A 17225-nucleotide genomic window follows, 5' to 3' on the forward strand; every position below is an offset into this window, starting at 1 on the left:
TATTATGTTGGAACGAAATTTATTAAAGCTAGACAGAATAGAGTGGCCAATAAAAATTGGATGCCAGTAAAAAATGGTAAGAACTTTACAGCAACAAAAAATAGAAAAATTACAATAAAGTCGGTCAGAATAGTAAAACAGTAAAAATATAATTTACAAGCATAAAGGCAAGGAAATCGTTTTCCTGTCGGTAAAGAAATTTATATCGTGCTAATCATGGTAATGAAATTTAATTAGGCGGGAGAGATTCCAGAAAAAAACGCGAAGAACTTTACAGCAACACAAAATAGAAAAATTACAATAAAGTGGGTAAGAATAGTAAAACAGAATAGAGAAATAGCAGTAAAGAGTGTGAAGAACTATTGAAGAAATTGAAGAATTACAATAAGTCGGATAAAATAATGAAACAGTAAAAATATAAATCACGAGCACAAAGGCAGCGGCGATTCGAATGATTTCCCAAGCCGGCGGTGGACATTGGTGTGGAACGGTGTAATTGCGATATAATTGCCAGAGATGAGCACAGATTTGGATTTGGCAGAGTCGGATGAAATGATTTAGGCTGAATTTGGATCGGATATACAATTCAAAATATTTAATCCGCTCATCTCGGGTAACTACAGAGAGGATTCCGATACTGACGTTCGCCTCATACGAAGAATTAGTCAGCACTGTGATTAGATACCAGATAGTTATTACGTTCTACACCTGATATAGCAAGAAAATGATACACTCAGCAAATTTTAAACAACACACTGAAGTGCGGGGAGATAACTCACACTGCACCCACAGCGGCCACTGATTTCTGAGCTTGTCAAAAGAGAAAGAGATTTTACTATTGTCTACACCAGGGCTACTTGAATCGTTGATCAAGGTCCGAATGGGAACCTTTTCAGTGTTGAATCCAGTCCTTATCTGTCTTGGTATTTACGTACCGGTAGTATAATACGAAATACACTACCTTTGATTTGCAAAAACAGCATAAAAATGCCATTTCTTCCGCTAGCTGTGACCAGCAGAATGACAAATGCGTTTAGCTCATTGCTTTCGCTAATACCGCTTCACCGTGTCCTATATATAGCAACACCATATTACATTTGCATGAATGTGAATCATTTTATGAGAGTTATGACAGACCAAATCGAATTTCAAACTTTTGCTGTTTGCTCAAAACAGTTGATTTTCTCTGCTTTAGACTATCCCGCTCGCAGACATTGACCTAACATCTATTACGATGTTTTCAGCTCTCTACGGTAGTGCTCTTCAACCTTTTTTTGGTTGATGACCCTTAAAGTTGTGACAAACTCTTTTTGCCAAGTTCCATGTTTCTCGGTAGTGGGAATCAATAGTCAAGTAGACAGACATATCTACATGTAAGGTAAATTGAAAACAAAACTGGCTTATGCATGACTTATGGACAGAAACCTCTGACTTTCCACGTGAGCAAATGTCCATCAATGCAAGTCAGTAAGCTCTTGGGAACATGATGTCTTGTGTCATGTGTCATTTGATTGTACTATATGGTATCTCAGGAGGAAATTACATTTCGATAACTATTATTCAGGCAAGCTATAGGATATTATCAGTCATATTTAGAAGGTTATTCCAAGTTCCTAGGATATGCTCTGCCAAAATTCATAGCACAGGTAGATGAACAGTTTGAGGGAGGAGATGATATAGTTAGCTGATTTACATGAAACTGAGATGTTGCTCACATCTCAAGCTTTTCCTGAACGATTCTAATGTAAATAACAGTATTTGTGGTTGAAAACTAGCAGAATCGAATTAGAACACAAGAATTCAAGAGTGTCAATTGAGACATGGTAATTTGATGATCAGATGGTCTTATACAGAGATAAGTGGATTCATGCAAGCATACATGGAACAGTGACAGAAGCATTGGGGTCAAAATGGTTGGTTTTATGGAAAATTGAACAACATGAATCTAGCATAACTTGTAACAGGTAGATCAGCCTTGCTTCTCAAAGCATGTTTCTAATCCTATTGAAGGAGAAATAGGCCAGCTTATCCGCCACACATGAATGCCATACTTAATGGAGGGCGAAGGCAGGCTTTTCATTACCGTATAAATGTTTTACAATATTGTTAATAATGGCCTGAAGTTGATTCATTCACTCATTCATTCAGGGATGTAATATTCTGGAATAAAAACCACAGGTCCCTACGATATATAGTAAGTTAGGGCAAAGAACGATTTTCCGAATTCCAAGGTAATGGGTGAAGGTCGAATTTAAAATATATCAACTAAGACTTTTTGTTACGAAATTAGGTCAATGTTTAGCACGAGAAATGTACTACACAAACAAGTACTAATTTGCCATTGCTTGCGTTCATAGTTGTTCCTACAAGCGATCTTCTATGCCCCGTTATTTTCGACGGAAAGCCGCAACTTTGCTACCATCGGCGTTACTCGCGTGCACGAATGTCAATCCTAGGCTTGTTTTGTACTGTGTTATGGCCACCAACAAGCGTAAAAGGGAGATTACGATATCTTTTTCCGTTAATGTTCCTCAGCCCGAATCGCCTATAACCCCTGCAGATCGAAGTCATGGTGAATTGAACGATAACCAGCTTTCCGCTGGCTGCCGTATACGCTGAACTCAGTCCATTGTTATATGATAACGCGTTACACCGATTGTATTATGACGACATAACGAGGCTCTGTCTTTATTAAAACTTGTAGGCTTGTAGCGTCCTGAGGCTGAGATTGAGGCTAAGATTGAGGAGATTAAGATAAGTAAGATGGAGTGGAGTGAGTCGGATATGGAATTTGATTTAAATGAAGTGGCACACCAGGAAAATTGTGTAAGGGAAGTCGCAAGAAAAAACGGGATCGCCGTTAGCACGTTGCGAAGCCGAATGGCAAAACACTCCGAGTTACTGCGGCGAAAACCAGGACGAAAGCCAGTTTTCAGCAGCGACGTGGAGCTAAGCCTGGCAAAGTGCATCGATACTCTTTGCCAAGCTGGTTTCAGCCCTAAGCAGACGGAGCTATTGGATCTGGTCCAAGAATATACGGCCAGAAATAATTTGTCAACACCGTTCGTGAACGGACGACCAGGTGTTGACTGGTTATATTCTTTTATGGCGAGAAATCGCTTGTCATTGAAAAAGGCAAACATGTTAAGCTCCGCAAGGAAATCAGTTACTTCCAATCCATTCATAATATTCGATTTCTATGAAACACTGGCCAGGATTGTGGAGAAAAATAAACTATCGGCCAATCAAATTTGGAATTGCGACGAATCGGGTTTTCCCAGTGACCCGAAGCGCTGCGAATCGGGTTTTCCCAGCGACCCGAAGCGCTGCAGAGTGGTACGCCGACGGGGAAAAGTCGCCTATAAAATTACTTGTGGCGCAGGTCGACTCAACACTACGGTATTGGCCTGCTGTTGTGCGGATGGCACCGCAATGCCCACTCTCATTGTATATAGCGGGAAAAATGTACAAAGCACCTGGCACGGTCCTGATGCTTTACCAGGGACGCAATATGCTGTAAGTGACAACGGCTGGATAACCAGCGAGATATTTGCCGACTGGTTTGAAAAATTTAGTAAGAACGTGGCGAAGCGACCACTTTTGTTGATCTTCGATGGCCATTCGAGCCACGTATTACTGAAAGTGATCGATTATGCCATGAAGGAAAATATAATCCTACTTAAATTACCACCGCACGTGACGGATGTACTGCAACCGCTCGACGTAGCGTGGTTTGGTCCACTGAAAAAACACAGGGAGAACGTCCTAAATAGCTGGGTGAATATTTATGGTACAAGTGAGTCAGTGAGGCGGGCAAATTTCGCTGACCAATTGGGAAAAATTGAGTTTGGGTCTGTCAAGAAGTAATGTGATATCTGGCTTCTCTCCAACTGGTATATACCCGGTAAATAAAGAAAAATATCCGAACGATCGCTTTGACAAGCGATTGATTCGGAGATACGAGGCATGGGTGGAAGAAGGCAAGCCCTATGACATGATGGAAACCCTGGCTACGGAAGTGACCACTCCAAATAAGCTCACAAAATGCGTGTTAGAAGGCAGCGTAGATGAAGTAACGTCAGACAGAGGCACTTAGGAAATTTAATCTTCACCGCCTAAACCGTGCTCTTGCGCTTTGTTGTATGAGCAAATGGGCCCAAAACCAGAATTTGTTGTCCCTGACAAGAAGTCGGCTCCAGCGTGGGTTTTGTTAAATCGACAAGAACAATTTTGTTCGACCCCCAACAATTCGGCCCAAGCCTCGACGTCTTCGGAGCTCAAAAATGCTAGCTTCGAGGAATTGATTTTAGAAAAGATAAAAGGGCCAATGCAAAAAAACACACAGAAACGTCGCAAGATAGATTTTAAGGTGAAGGTAATAACAGATGACGAGTATGCGAATGCTATAGCAGAGAAAGAGAAAGGGAAGGGCGGCTCGTCAAGGAAAAGGAGTCAGAAAGAAACTGAGATAGCTGAGGTAGTAACTGAGGTTGAGGCTGAGAGAGACAGCGAGGAAGACAGTTTAGAACTAGACATTCCAGTGAATGATAATCCCCGCGAGGTGTGGAAGAATTTGAGTCCACCTACGGCAGAGAGTCAAATTGTTCTTCGTTGGTACGCCTGTATCTATCAGGCTAAACGGCGCAACATGATGTTCATCGGCAGACCAACAAAACAATTTCTGGATGACGCGAGCGGCCCGGTTATAAGCCTTGAAATTGATTGTTGTATAAAACCAGTGGCAGGCAGTGATACACTCTATGAAAACCTTCCGTCTCACTGGCCGAAAGATGTCGATGTCTTTCCTATTTCCGATGTCATCGCAGAAGCTCAGATGGAACCTCTACGTGGTGGTAAATGGCGCGTTAAGAATGCACAACAATTGAAAGAAATGTTTGACGCATGTCAAAAAACCGACCGCGAGAACGTCTTCCGACAAATTCAGTTTTGAATTTGCTTTTCAGTGATCGCTAGTTACCCGCGACTTGCTTTGTAATATATGTTCTGTTGCAAAATATTTATCGAATTGAAACATTCTGACATTGGAGTAAGGTAGCCAATTCAAAGCAACGACGCAGCCTTTCACACAGGCCGCAGGCAACAATCAGGAAATCTGGAACAGAAGTCAGAAAACCAAAACTGCTGAAAGACAAAAAAAAAAGAAACCTACCGGTATCTGAATGGAGTAAAACACACACTGACATCGACAATGCCTCCAAAGGAAAGCGCATATTTACAAGGCAACAATAGGAAATAGCAAAAGTAAGACAAAGGTTTCGACATCTACAATTCAGTTGGTCGGGAGAACGAAGGAGAGTAATTGAAGTATCAAACTGATTTTGATAGATTTGAGACATCTACAAAGCCTCAAAGAAACCATAACCTGACACAATTTCGCTCAAGTTCCATAACACATATGACGGTTTGTCGATTAAACGTATCAACTCTTGTAATTAGCATGAATTCTGACCAAGTCAGAAGATGTACTATTGCATTAGTGATCACATTGACGTATAAGCAAGTATACGACTAGAAACTAAACAATATACCAAAGTCCAGATCGTAATACTCACTTCTGGTAGTGAATGACGTGAAGAATTAAATTACACTAGGTGATATGCATCCAAGTGACGAGGGGGATTGCATTCAAGAGACTAATACAACAACACCGCAAGAAAGAGAGGTAAGAGGTAGAGAAATTTGGTGACTGTTTTCATGGAGAATGTATTCGCATCCTAAGCTTTCGTCTCGCTCACACGATCTCTCTCAAGTTTAGATCTAGAAGTTAGTTAACCGATAGGCCTGCATAAGAAACAGACTGAAATGGAACGAATCATGATCATGCGAAAAATTGTTCAGCCACGAAGAAGGGTACATGTGTGGTATGTGGCAAAATCGGTAATTTCTGGAGAACATGCCCAATGAATAGAAGGAATATTCATCACAATATGTTGTTCCAAGAACATGACATGGACTAGCAAATGACATTGTCTTTATTGCTATCAATAAAGATAATGATATGGCATTTATGAAAATGCTAGAAGCTTTGCGGAAGAAATATATCCCTGGACAATGAAAAACTACTATTCAAAAAGCAACAAGTGAGATTCTACAAGCACATACTATCTGACCAAGGGGTCTGAAGCCAGCTGAAGACGAAATGAGAACAATACGCAATATAAAAGCTCAACAAGAATTATCATTACTTTTAGGCGTAATAACGTATAGGCGTAATAACGTAATATATTTAAAAAAACTTGCTCACAATAGCCTCAAAGAAGCTGACTTAGAAAAATGCTCCCGAAAATGGGAGGAACACAACGAAGAAGCGCAGAACAAAATAAAAGAAGAACCATGCTCCAATACTGTCTTATCACGATCCTAATTAAAAAGCACGAGAGGCAGAAATGTGCTGTTTGAATTAAGTATGTGAATGTTTTCAAGATCTCTCTTACAGGTCCTAAGAGAGCAGTGACAACGTACAATTTACGTAAGCTGCCCCACAGGTTGCACAAAAGAAATGATGAGCTGGAAATTACGCCCGCACCAAGGGCAGTAGACCAGCAGTACAGAGTGAAAGCCGAAAAAGGCCTGCTTGACTGACGGCATCACCTAAAGCCAAAAAGGGATGGAAAGATACAGGTTCGAAACGCGAGTGTCACTTTACTTGCCACTAAGAGTTAAGTTATCAATGCGAATCATAGTTTCGATGCATTTACACCGTGTTAGACTGTAGACAACGATTTGTCGTATCGCAGCATACGTAACACATAGAACAAAGCTACACACATTAGTGAAATAACATCTTGTGGAGTCATGATCAATCCAGGGTATTGCCGCCAATTGCAATGAAATAAGTCTAGTCGAAAAAATACCAAATAATCTTTATTGTTGCATTATATTTCTTGTGGTCGCATAAAATGTACGAATTTGAGATTCCCGCATCATTCATATTGTTGTGACTGCATATAGAGGGGTACTCGAATCATTGAAGAACTCAAGTTTTTTCAGTCATGACACCCCATGGGTCTCAGTCAAGACACTATTTGTCGGCGACTAGAGTAATTTTTGATATTCAAGAAGATGACCACACTCAACTTGAGTCGCTCTGTGTATTGACTCGAGACTAATGAAGCCAGAAACTACCATTTATGTGCAAGAATAAGCCTCAAAGAAGTCTATTTCTGAGACTTATTATCGGTTTTTCAGAGATCGCTGTTGCTGGTTTTAGTTGCATGTTGGCAAAATGGGTACCGCAGCTAGTTGTAGTCGCGTATTTAGAAAAATATTGATTTGTGACTGGAACTTTTTGTCTTGGTTGCAACCATGTACCAGAGACCCGACGTAACCGCCCTTTTACTATCTTGGTCGGACAATTGACGCATGTTTTATTTCAGGCAACAATGAGAGTTCGGTGAGCTCGGCCTCGTTATAGCCTCGGCAAAGTGATCCTGCCTACAGTGTACGAGACGAAGAAACCGGCCGAATCCAGATGACTGTGTTGCCCTTGCAAGTTGTGATGTTAAAATTCGACACAGATATAAGGGCGCAGAGAAAAATATTAAAAAAAAAAAAATTTCAAAAAGTGTCTTAGGTGTGTGGTGCCAAATATCATACAAAATACTTGTGTCATGATTTTGGGTTTAGCCACTGTGTCTCGGCTGTATCACATAGCCCTGAGCTTGAATATAGAAAGAGAGTGTTTAGTAGTTGCATATGGTCTAGGGAAATACAAGCACTAATTATTTTCCTTTTTAACAATTACTCAATAAAAAGAGCGCTGATGCACCTCCAATCCTAGACTGTAGCTATAGTTGAAAAAAAAGCGTATGATTCGATTGACCACGGGCTTATGCACGCAGTCATAGACCAAGCCGGCTTCGGGTTGAGCTTTCAAAACTTTATCTAAGGAGTATACGACAAGGACCTCCTACAAAGACTAAACAAAGAAATAAAGGACACAGAATTTGCGGCTTTAAAGAGCAAATCGTTTTAACAGCGTATGCAGAGGACATCACAATCACACTCCTAGAAGAAAAATAGAGTGAGGGTGCAATTCAGATAATACAAGAATTAGGATAAGTACACTGCCAGTCAATCGAGAAAAGACGTACGGGATGAGCTTTGAAAAGAGGTCGCGTACGGCACCAACCTCATTCCACTGGACGAAAGAGCTCACAATCTTGGCAAACTCTATTGCGCAAGACTCAAAAGATCTCCCAAAAGCAATGCGACGACCCAATGAAAAAGCCCAGCAAACTAATCCAAGATCTGAAAAAGATGCATCTTCATAGGTATGAAAAAGTAGCCCCAGCCCTACCCTAAACCAACATCCTGACCATATTTACATACAGAACACATACAAGAAGAATTCCCAAGAACATCAGACGAAGACTATAAAGAGAACTCATGTCTTTCCTCTTCCGGATGGAGAAGCAGGTAGACTATGATAAAGTCATACAGAAGAAAGAAAATGGCGGGTTCGAGCTACGAGACATACCGATGATTAGGGCTGGGCACAATGATTTGAGTACTCGAATCTGAATCGCGAATCAATTACAATGATTTGAGTAGTAAGAGACGATTTTTTGGTGTATTGAAATAATGCGCTCCTCGCCACTGAAAGTAAATTTATCAACAAGAATTATACTTTCTATAGTATTTTTCACTGTGGAAGCCTTGAAACCGTGATTGACCGTATCACAGCATACGAAACAGATAGTACAAAGCTACGAAGGTTACAGGAAATAACATATTTATAAAGTCATGACCAACCCGCAACATTGTCACAAGTGCAATGGAATCGGTATGGTCGAAAAAATACCAAAGTATCTTCAATGTGATGTGATATTGGCTTTACATTCTTTGCAGTAGCATAAATGGTACATATTTTCTCATTTCACTCATTTCGTTCCCTGGAATCGCCGCGCCAGCGTGCTGATCAACCTGCCGTGACACATGATGAGGAAGATGGACTACTTGTGAAGACACGCTGAATCTATAGAATTCGGTCCAAGGTCGTGGCTAAGAGAAGCCAACGAACTAGAGAGAACAGTGTATCTCTTACAGCATGCTCCTTACACTGAATATGTAGTGATGGACCGTGTCATAGAAGAAACAAAGACTGATAAGACACTGTCACGTCTCCGAAAATGCATACGCAAAGGATATATTCCAAAGAAGGACTCGTCGCTTGACATGTTCCGGAAATTCATCGATAAGATTATATTATGTAATGGCCTAATGCTCAAGCAAGATAAGATTATTCTACCCAAGACTTTGTGGGAAGTAGCAATTGACAAAGCTCATCAGGGTGGGCACCCAGGCCTAACTAACCTGAAACGTCGTATACGAAGCCATTTTTGGATTCCAGAACCGGCAGAAGGCAAGATAAAAGCGTGCTAAGTTTGACAACAGTTTACTCACGCCGGCACCAAGCAGCCGCAAAAGGTGATTTTACCTCCTAAGAAGCCATGGCATGAGGTAAGCATTGATTTATTTGGGCTAATGCCTGACAACCGCCATGCCGTAGTAGTACAAGACATCAGCGAAGATCGCGAAAAGCACATCAGCGAAACATGTCATCCCGGCTATAGCAAACACTTACAATCAGTTTGGGCAGTCTGACGTCCACCGAATGAACAATGGTCCGCCGTTTAACTCAATGACTTTGCTGATTTCTCGCAGCAACGTGGAATAAGACATCAAAATTTGATCCATATCACACACAGGCTAATCCTGTGGAAACATTCATGAAACCGCTTGGGAAAGCTATGAAAATAGCCCACGCGCAGCACCAGGATAAAGATAGGGCCCTACAAGACTTATTGGCAGGATACCGATCCAAGGAGGTACAACCAGCGTTAGAAAGAGATCTACAACTGAAAATATCCAGGCAAAATTCCATCAATGCCTCGAACAAAAGGCAAGATCGCGAACTCTCTATAGGACAAAAAGTCATCTTGCGGAACTTTGGTAGAACCAAATTTGAACCGATTTATGGACCGTAGATCTACAAAATCACCAAGCTGCATGCAGATGGTGCAGAGGTCCTCCGCTTTTCGGATGGTAAAAAGTTTATCCGCCACCTAAACGATATCAAACTACATTTCGGGGATATCACGACTTCGAACCAAACTTCAAAGGTCCAACAGTTGATAAACTAGTGGGAACCACTTCAACAAAATGCTTTTGCTGACCCGGTGGAAGAACGAGGTACTGCACTGAGCCCCATCCAGTCGGATGAACAGGAGAGTTCGCGGAACGAAGTGCATGTGCCACAGACGCGTACTAAGCAGACTGGCCGACTTCAACAGTCCTGGTTTCCTGGAAACCACTGAACTTCAAGTATCCATGCCCTTCTCAAAAGGGGGGGAGTATTATTATGACTCATTTCGTTCCCTGCAATCGCCGTGCCCGCGTGCTGATCAACCAGCCGTGACACATGATGAGGAAGATGGATTCAGCAGCACGGTCGTCAGCGCGCGTTAACCTAGATTTTGTATCTGCTTTCATCGCAGTTGCCGTTGGGGTTATTAGTTCTTCTAACTTAATAAAATATTGAACTGCTGTAACGTGTGCGCTATTCCACGGGATTTATTACATACTATCATTACATCATAATGAGTGATAGTCGCATACTCGACTCGAAGCATAATACGAGATTTAGAATCGAATCACTGAGGCACTCGATTTTGTCCAGCACTACTGAGGATCACGGAGACGATTTACATCCGACCAGCGCTACAATGCCGAAGGGCAAGCAAAGTCAAAGTGGGACAAGAAAGCGGACAACCAACTAGCCATCACGCTAAACCGGCACACTAAGAAAAAATTATCGAACAATGCAGCACACAATGACCGTGTTGCATTAGAATAATAATATACATTTTTGTGTAAGTAATAATAATAGTCGATATTAGGATATGTCGCTGCTATTCACGCTGTTATTGGGGAAGGCTTCTTTATTCGTCGAGTGAGGCTAGGCAAAGTAGCGATTTAGATCAGGCAAGGGATGTTTTGCGGTTATGAAGAAGACCGGAAAGATCTATTACATCATTTTTCAAGCCCTCATTGTCAAACATCACTGAGCAACATGCCTGTCCGACAGTCAATACACCCGAATTCAATTCGCCATCGGGACGAGTCGAATTAAGTCAGACCGAAGGACCATGTTCTTCGCAACAATTCACCCATTCTCATAAGCGTCGTAATAAAGTTTAGGACCAAATCAAATTCAATTATTCAACTGGTCATTGGAAAGAATATCGCTACGCCAAAAAAGTCGTCTGGCTTAAATTTCAGAGATGTTGGCTACACGCATTCAAGTGGTTAGCCTACAGTCCGTCTTAAGACGGGGCATACTGCATGTTTTGTCGGCTAGTTGCCGTGGATGCAGTTAACGGCCAGCAATTAGGACAATTCGTCACCGAGCCAATGCAGAACTGGAAGAAGGCTAGAGAGAAGTGCAGACGGTTTGGAAACAACGTACAAAATGGGTACGGTAGTGGAAAGAATGAGTTCACCTAGGGAGAGGAAGGCCATTGCGGGTCCCGAAGCTTCGAATTCCATCATCATATTTTGTGGTCACGAAAACACACCTCTTCGCGGCCATCGGGATTCTGGCCCCCTGGGAAATGATTATGGTTAGCAATCACGTACTGATAGAGCGAGATAGTGTGATGGTTATGCGTTTGGCTTCTCGATTGGTAGGTCGTGGGTTCAATCCCCGGCCGAGTCATACCAAAGACTCGAAAATTGATATCCGCACTCCACAGCTATCCTGCTAGGAGCTCAGCAATCACGGATAGCAAGGAGAAAAAACGGAGGCGCAGACTAGATGACCTCACTGCCGTATCGCAACTCTGTCTTCAAAGCATCTCAATGGTGCAGGTGAAAAAGAATATCATATCTCTCTCTAATGAAGGACAATTTTCGCGCAATATTTCGATACTTCATGGCTTATGGTAATAAATATTTGTCTGAAAATTTTGCTACTGCTCCCACCAATGCCCTCTACCAATGTAGAGAAATTCAAAATTAGCTCGTTGAAATCTGTGGCAATTTGATTAGAAAGAATATCGTAGACAGAGTTGCTGCCGCGAAATATTTCTCTATTCTCGCGGACGAAACAAGTGATGCAGCTCAGTTCGAGCAATTATCACCGAGTGTTCGATACGTCCATGCTGACAAAACATGGATGGATGTGCTCGTGAAGACTTTCTTGGTTTCATAGAACCCAAGTTAACAGGGCGAGCGCACTTGCGGACCTTTTGATTTAAACTTTGACTTCACGGAACATGGCACCGAAAAACATGTGTGGGCAAGGCTATGTCGGAGCTGCGAACACATCTGGACGCTTTAATGGCGTACAAGCTCTTGTGCGTGAACAGTTCCCTTCAGCTACATACACACATTGCAGTTCGCACATCCTTAATCTCGTTCTCTCACATGCATATGGAAATGCCACTATAAGAAGAACAATTAAGAGTGTCCACGAAGTGATCGTTTTTTTCGTCAACAGCCCAAGAGGGGAGAGATATTGAGGGAGGCTATTAGCGGTATTTGCCCTAATACACCAAGGACAAAACTAGTTCCGTTTTGTGTAAATCGCTGGGTGGAACGCCATGATGCTGTGTTAGTGTTCTGGGAAAAATATTCTGCTATCGTTCACGCTCTTGGTGAAATAGAAAATGGCGATGACAATGCACCCACTAAAGAATCTGCGGTTGAATGTAAGCAAAGGATACGGACAATGGAATTCCTAACGTGCATTTTGGTGACTGTTCCCGGAACAACACATGCTCTTTACGGTGCATTGCAAGCCGTAAATATGGATTTAATAAAATGCGAGGAAATAGTGACCAATGTTGTAGACACTTCCAAAGAAATCATGGCTAATGTGGAGGACAAATTTTCTTCAATTTTTTGAAAATGCGTGAAGTGTTGTTCGTGACCATGACATCCCAATGATATGGAGGGGGCTGCGAAGTGCCATTGCGAGCAAGGACGACGTAAAGAGTAATGCCTTGGAGAATACCTTTAGGCTGTTTGTGCAAAATATAATCAAAGAGCTAGAAAAACGATTTGGAAATACATTTCGTCGAGCTGCGCAATATTTTGCGATTTTGCCGGCGACGATAAATACGGGTACGTATTATGAAAAGGTGATGTTAAGACGATTTTTGTGACAAATTACCATATATCAACTCATTTCACACAGGTTCATGGGCAGAAAAAAGCGATTCGGAGTTATTTAGATCGTATGAAGACGATCTCGATGATTTGGTCACCTTACAAAACGAGCTGGCAACCTGGCGGCAGAAACGGAGGAATGCTGACCCCACATCGATTCCTACGAATGCACTCTTGGCATTCAACTCAGCTCCAGAGCATATTTTTCCTAACATCAGACGATTGCTGCAGGTAGGCTGACCAGAATTCTCGATCAAAACGCGTGCCTGTACCATTTCAATTGGATTTCAGATCTTGGTGACACTACCCATAACAACCGCTTCAGTGGAACTCTCTGAAATGCAGTCAAATCAGTTCGACTAAACGGCCTGGCTTTGATACATATACACCGAGAAATCGAATTATCCAAGTTGAATGTTTTGCGAAAGTTCGTCAACAAATCTTCTCGCAGATTACATATTGCCACTTGAATGCGATTGCTGTGAATTCGCTTTTGTACACTTGTTATTTTCAAGTTCTAAAGTTTGTTGATAATAAATAAACCGCCAAGCACGAAAACCAACTCGTGCGCCATCGGAATTTCATGACATCTTATGCGAGTGTTCTTGTAACCGGATAATAGAGTTCAGACGATACGAGAGAACCATGTGACAATGGGGATTTGGGTTTCAGTAGACGAGAGAAAAATACGAGAAAAAGGTGGTGATGCACAGCATTGCTTGATCGGCCGATGGCGTGACGATGCCGCGCGGCAATTTGGGGATTGTCAAATTAAAACAAGAAATATTAGGTCACTGGAAATAGATTTAAGAAGGGGCATATTCGTGCTTGGAAACGGGACACTGATTACCCCTGTCTACACCCCTGCACAGGCAATAAACATTCCGAACATAGGAACCAGTCAGTGTTGTTCGTCAATCAACAAACACGAGATTTCGGTGTGCGACAACAATTCCAACAAGCAATTATGACACACTCCCATCAACCTCTGGTTGTATTATCACTATATATAGCTCGTGTCCCTGTGTCTCAACAGCAGCCATTTACCTGAGCAGAAAGTGTCATGAAACCGCGTCTAGAGCGTGCAGTACAGGAGCTGCAGGGAGAAGTGGCGTCTGTGACTACCTTGTCTGACAGTACAATGCAGAGAAGATCTTCCATGATTACTACATCACTAAAAGACATCGTTATAGCAGTGCTTCGTTATGCTCCTTGCTATGGGCTTCAATTGGATGAAACGACCAATATCACAAGCCAAGCTCAGTTGATTGTTCATGTTTGCTTTCCAAACACGGAACGCTAAGAAATTGTGGATCACTGTTTTGTCTCGCCATTCACATTGACTCCCACGCACTGAGCATATTTACGAAAGTGGACAATTTGGCTATGAAAATCTCAGCCAAAAGGGGAAAATATTCTCAGACAACTGACTGACCACATTGCCAATCTATGCAAAATATTTCTTGGTGTTACGAACATGAAATGTCAAGAAATTGCGTATTGTCATGCAGTAAGCTGGACGTGACTGGTGCCAAGGATTTCGGAACAGTCATGACATATCGCTAAGTGAACGGGAAGCGACATCATTGGCTCAGTCCATCTCAATAAACAGACATTCTGTTGGTGAGTTTTTAAAAAATCCCGAAGTGCTTGACAAGGGCCTACAAATTCACTGCCACATATATTTGTATGTTGATGAGACTGGTTTCCATACAGTGCAGGAACTGAGTTAAGTTTTGGCGCTTGAAGGCATGAAGCGAGTAGGTGCTGTCACCTTGGCTTGAAGAGGAGAGTTAGTGACTGCAACCTGTACCATTTCTGTTACGGGGAATGCAATTACGCCAGTTTACGTTTTCCTCATAATGATATCACGATGATTTCATATCAGCTTGATCTACTGGATGGATGGGCAACGAGAATGTTTTCATTGAAACATTTCTGCCACATCTGGTCATGCATACCAGATGCTCTCCTAATACTGGACAATCGCGTTTCACATGTCAGAATACCATTAATCGAAACGGCCAAGGATAATGGTATTGCGATGCTAACAATAACTCCCACGAATAAATCTGCAACAGCTTTTCAAAGAGTAATGTCTCCAATAAACATTACAAATGGCTATCTGAAGAGTGGAATTTATCCCTATAATGAAAATATTTTCCAATATCATGACCTTGCGCCATCATTTGTTAGCGACAGAGATCAGCAGTGAACAAGATATTTAGTCGACTTTATCTGCATCGGCAAATGCATCACCAAGAAAAATGTTGACGTTTCCGATTACAGGTCCACTCTTTCAAGCCAACAGAAAGAGCAAGAGATCAACTATTTTGACTTCATCAACCCATCTAACTTCACTGATCAAAGTAAAAGAGAAGACGAAGAAGATTACAAAGAAAGTTAGTACAGCCAATCTATACAGAGAGTGAGGAGGAACAGGAAATGTTTTCGATGATGACAGCTCAGTGGGTGAAGAATTGGAAGAATTTATAGTCAGAGATTGAGTGCTCAAGACTTGTGAAGGACAAAAACTATCTAGGTGAAGTCAGGGCAGTCCAGGAGGCAGATATTCGTTTCAATGTCATGAGAAGGGCAGGGAAGAATTGGAAGTGGCCGAAAGAGAAGGATGAGATTTTTTATGAAAAGTCTCAGGTGATGCAGACTGGCAACACCCCTTTGTTGCTGCATCACATGGACAATTTACTTTTAATGACATAGCGGAAAATGTTGTGCAAATTCGTTCCGAAAGTTGAATGTTTCATTGTTAAAATATTTCTTTCATTATGTTACCAATTGATAGATCTATTCGGGATAAGCTGGTACTGTAATTAACAAGAGTTCCTGGGGTGTCTCATCTTGGACTCAGCGTGTGTCATGTTACCCTCACCCCGAGGTAAGTTTGACCAACAATTTTAGAAGCCCGAGAACTTCGAGAGTATGTTGTTCAATATCACTCAAAACATACATATGAATAGTACAGATGGCAGGATTTCCATCGGTACCAAAATCGATGCTCAGAGAGCATTAGTTTTTTCGATTGGCGTTGAAATATCAGAAGAGTGTCTCATCTTGACCTTTTCTCCACTACAATGCGTTCTATTTTGAGATCACTCATTACATTGACGGATTTAAATGTCACAGAATATAACCTGCTGATGCATTCTCAAGCAACTCAGTTAGATGTACCTGACAAAGAGGATGAATATAGCTATGACTTCAGCAAACTCATGGCAGTATGATTTGCCATGACAACGTTGAGGAAAAAGTCTATTCCCTTGGGTTTGAGTCAGAAATGTACAATTGGAATATCACTTTCTAAAAAAACAGATAACGTAATGACTTTTAGCAGAAATAAAGGGTATTCTCAGCTCCTATTGGAATGTATGAGAACTATTTCAAGTTAGTGAGGATGACTTTGTGATGCGATAGAGTCGGGATTGCCTTTTCGCATCGCCCTGGGAATCACCAATCTCACTCCCTCGCATCACATGTTTTACATGTCATCGCAATCTCATTCTTCATGTTCGGCCAATACACAACGAGCAGGACTGAAGCTTTCGAACTAATAATGGCTCTGTTGCTTGCATGAAACTCTCTCAGAATGGTGATTCCCAGGGCAACGAGAAAGGACATTCTGAAAAACCTTCTTGCAGGCAAAAGATGCATTGAAAGTTCAAAAGCTCGAGCCCTGACTCATTGTGCATTGGCTAAACATGTTAATGAGATTGGGATGTCCTGTAAAACGTGAATTATACATCAAAGACCGTCAGAGCAATCTAAAGAGCTAATTAGGAATCCTTAAGAAGTTATTCTTCTTGATACGTGGTAGATATTGATCTATTCTATTAGGCAAGTGACAAATAATGATTTCTTGTGTACTGTCCTAGCAAATACCGCATGTTGAAGGTCATGGCTCATGGTAATCACTCAAGCGTAACAATATTTTAGAAGTCTCCCTCTTATTTCTGTCTACTTCAAAAATTTTGTGAATGGTGTCATATGAAAGCTATTGTAACATAGATTTTAAA

At 41.6% G+C, this 17225-nt stretch overlaps 2 protein-coding genes across 2 annotated transcripts in view; one reads left to right on the forward strand and one right to left on the reverse strand.

The window, feature by feature from the left end:
* Positions 1–17225, reverse strand: part of LOC145445287 (uncharacterized) — a 45735-nt gene continuing 28510 nt past the window's right edge. Inside the window, exon 8 of the mRNA XM_080323466.1 lies at positions 1–17225. This exon is cut by the window's right edge and continues 15936 nt beyond it. The gene's annotated coding sequence lies outside the window, so the exon portion shown is untranslated.
* LOC145444310 (uncharacterized) lies at positions 2764–4096 on the forward strand. Its single transcript, XM_080322253.1, has 2 exons — positions 2764–3796; positions 3915–4096. Exons 1-2 carry the CDS (start codon positions 2764–2766, stop codon positions 4094–4096), a joined length of 1215 nt encoding a protein of 404 aa, XP_080178379.1.

This window comes from Botryllus schlosseri, chromosome 8 (genome assembly GCF_051294905.1).
Source record: "Botryllus schlosseri isolate E-star chromosome 8, Bs_hap1, whole genome shotgun sequence".
NCBI lineage: Eukaryota > Metazoa > Chordata > Ascidiacea > Stolidobranchia > Styelidae > Botryllus > Botryllus schlosseri.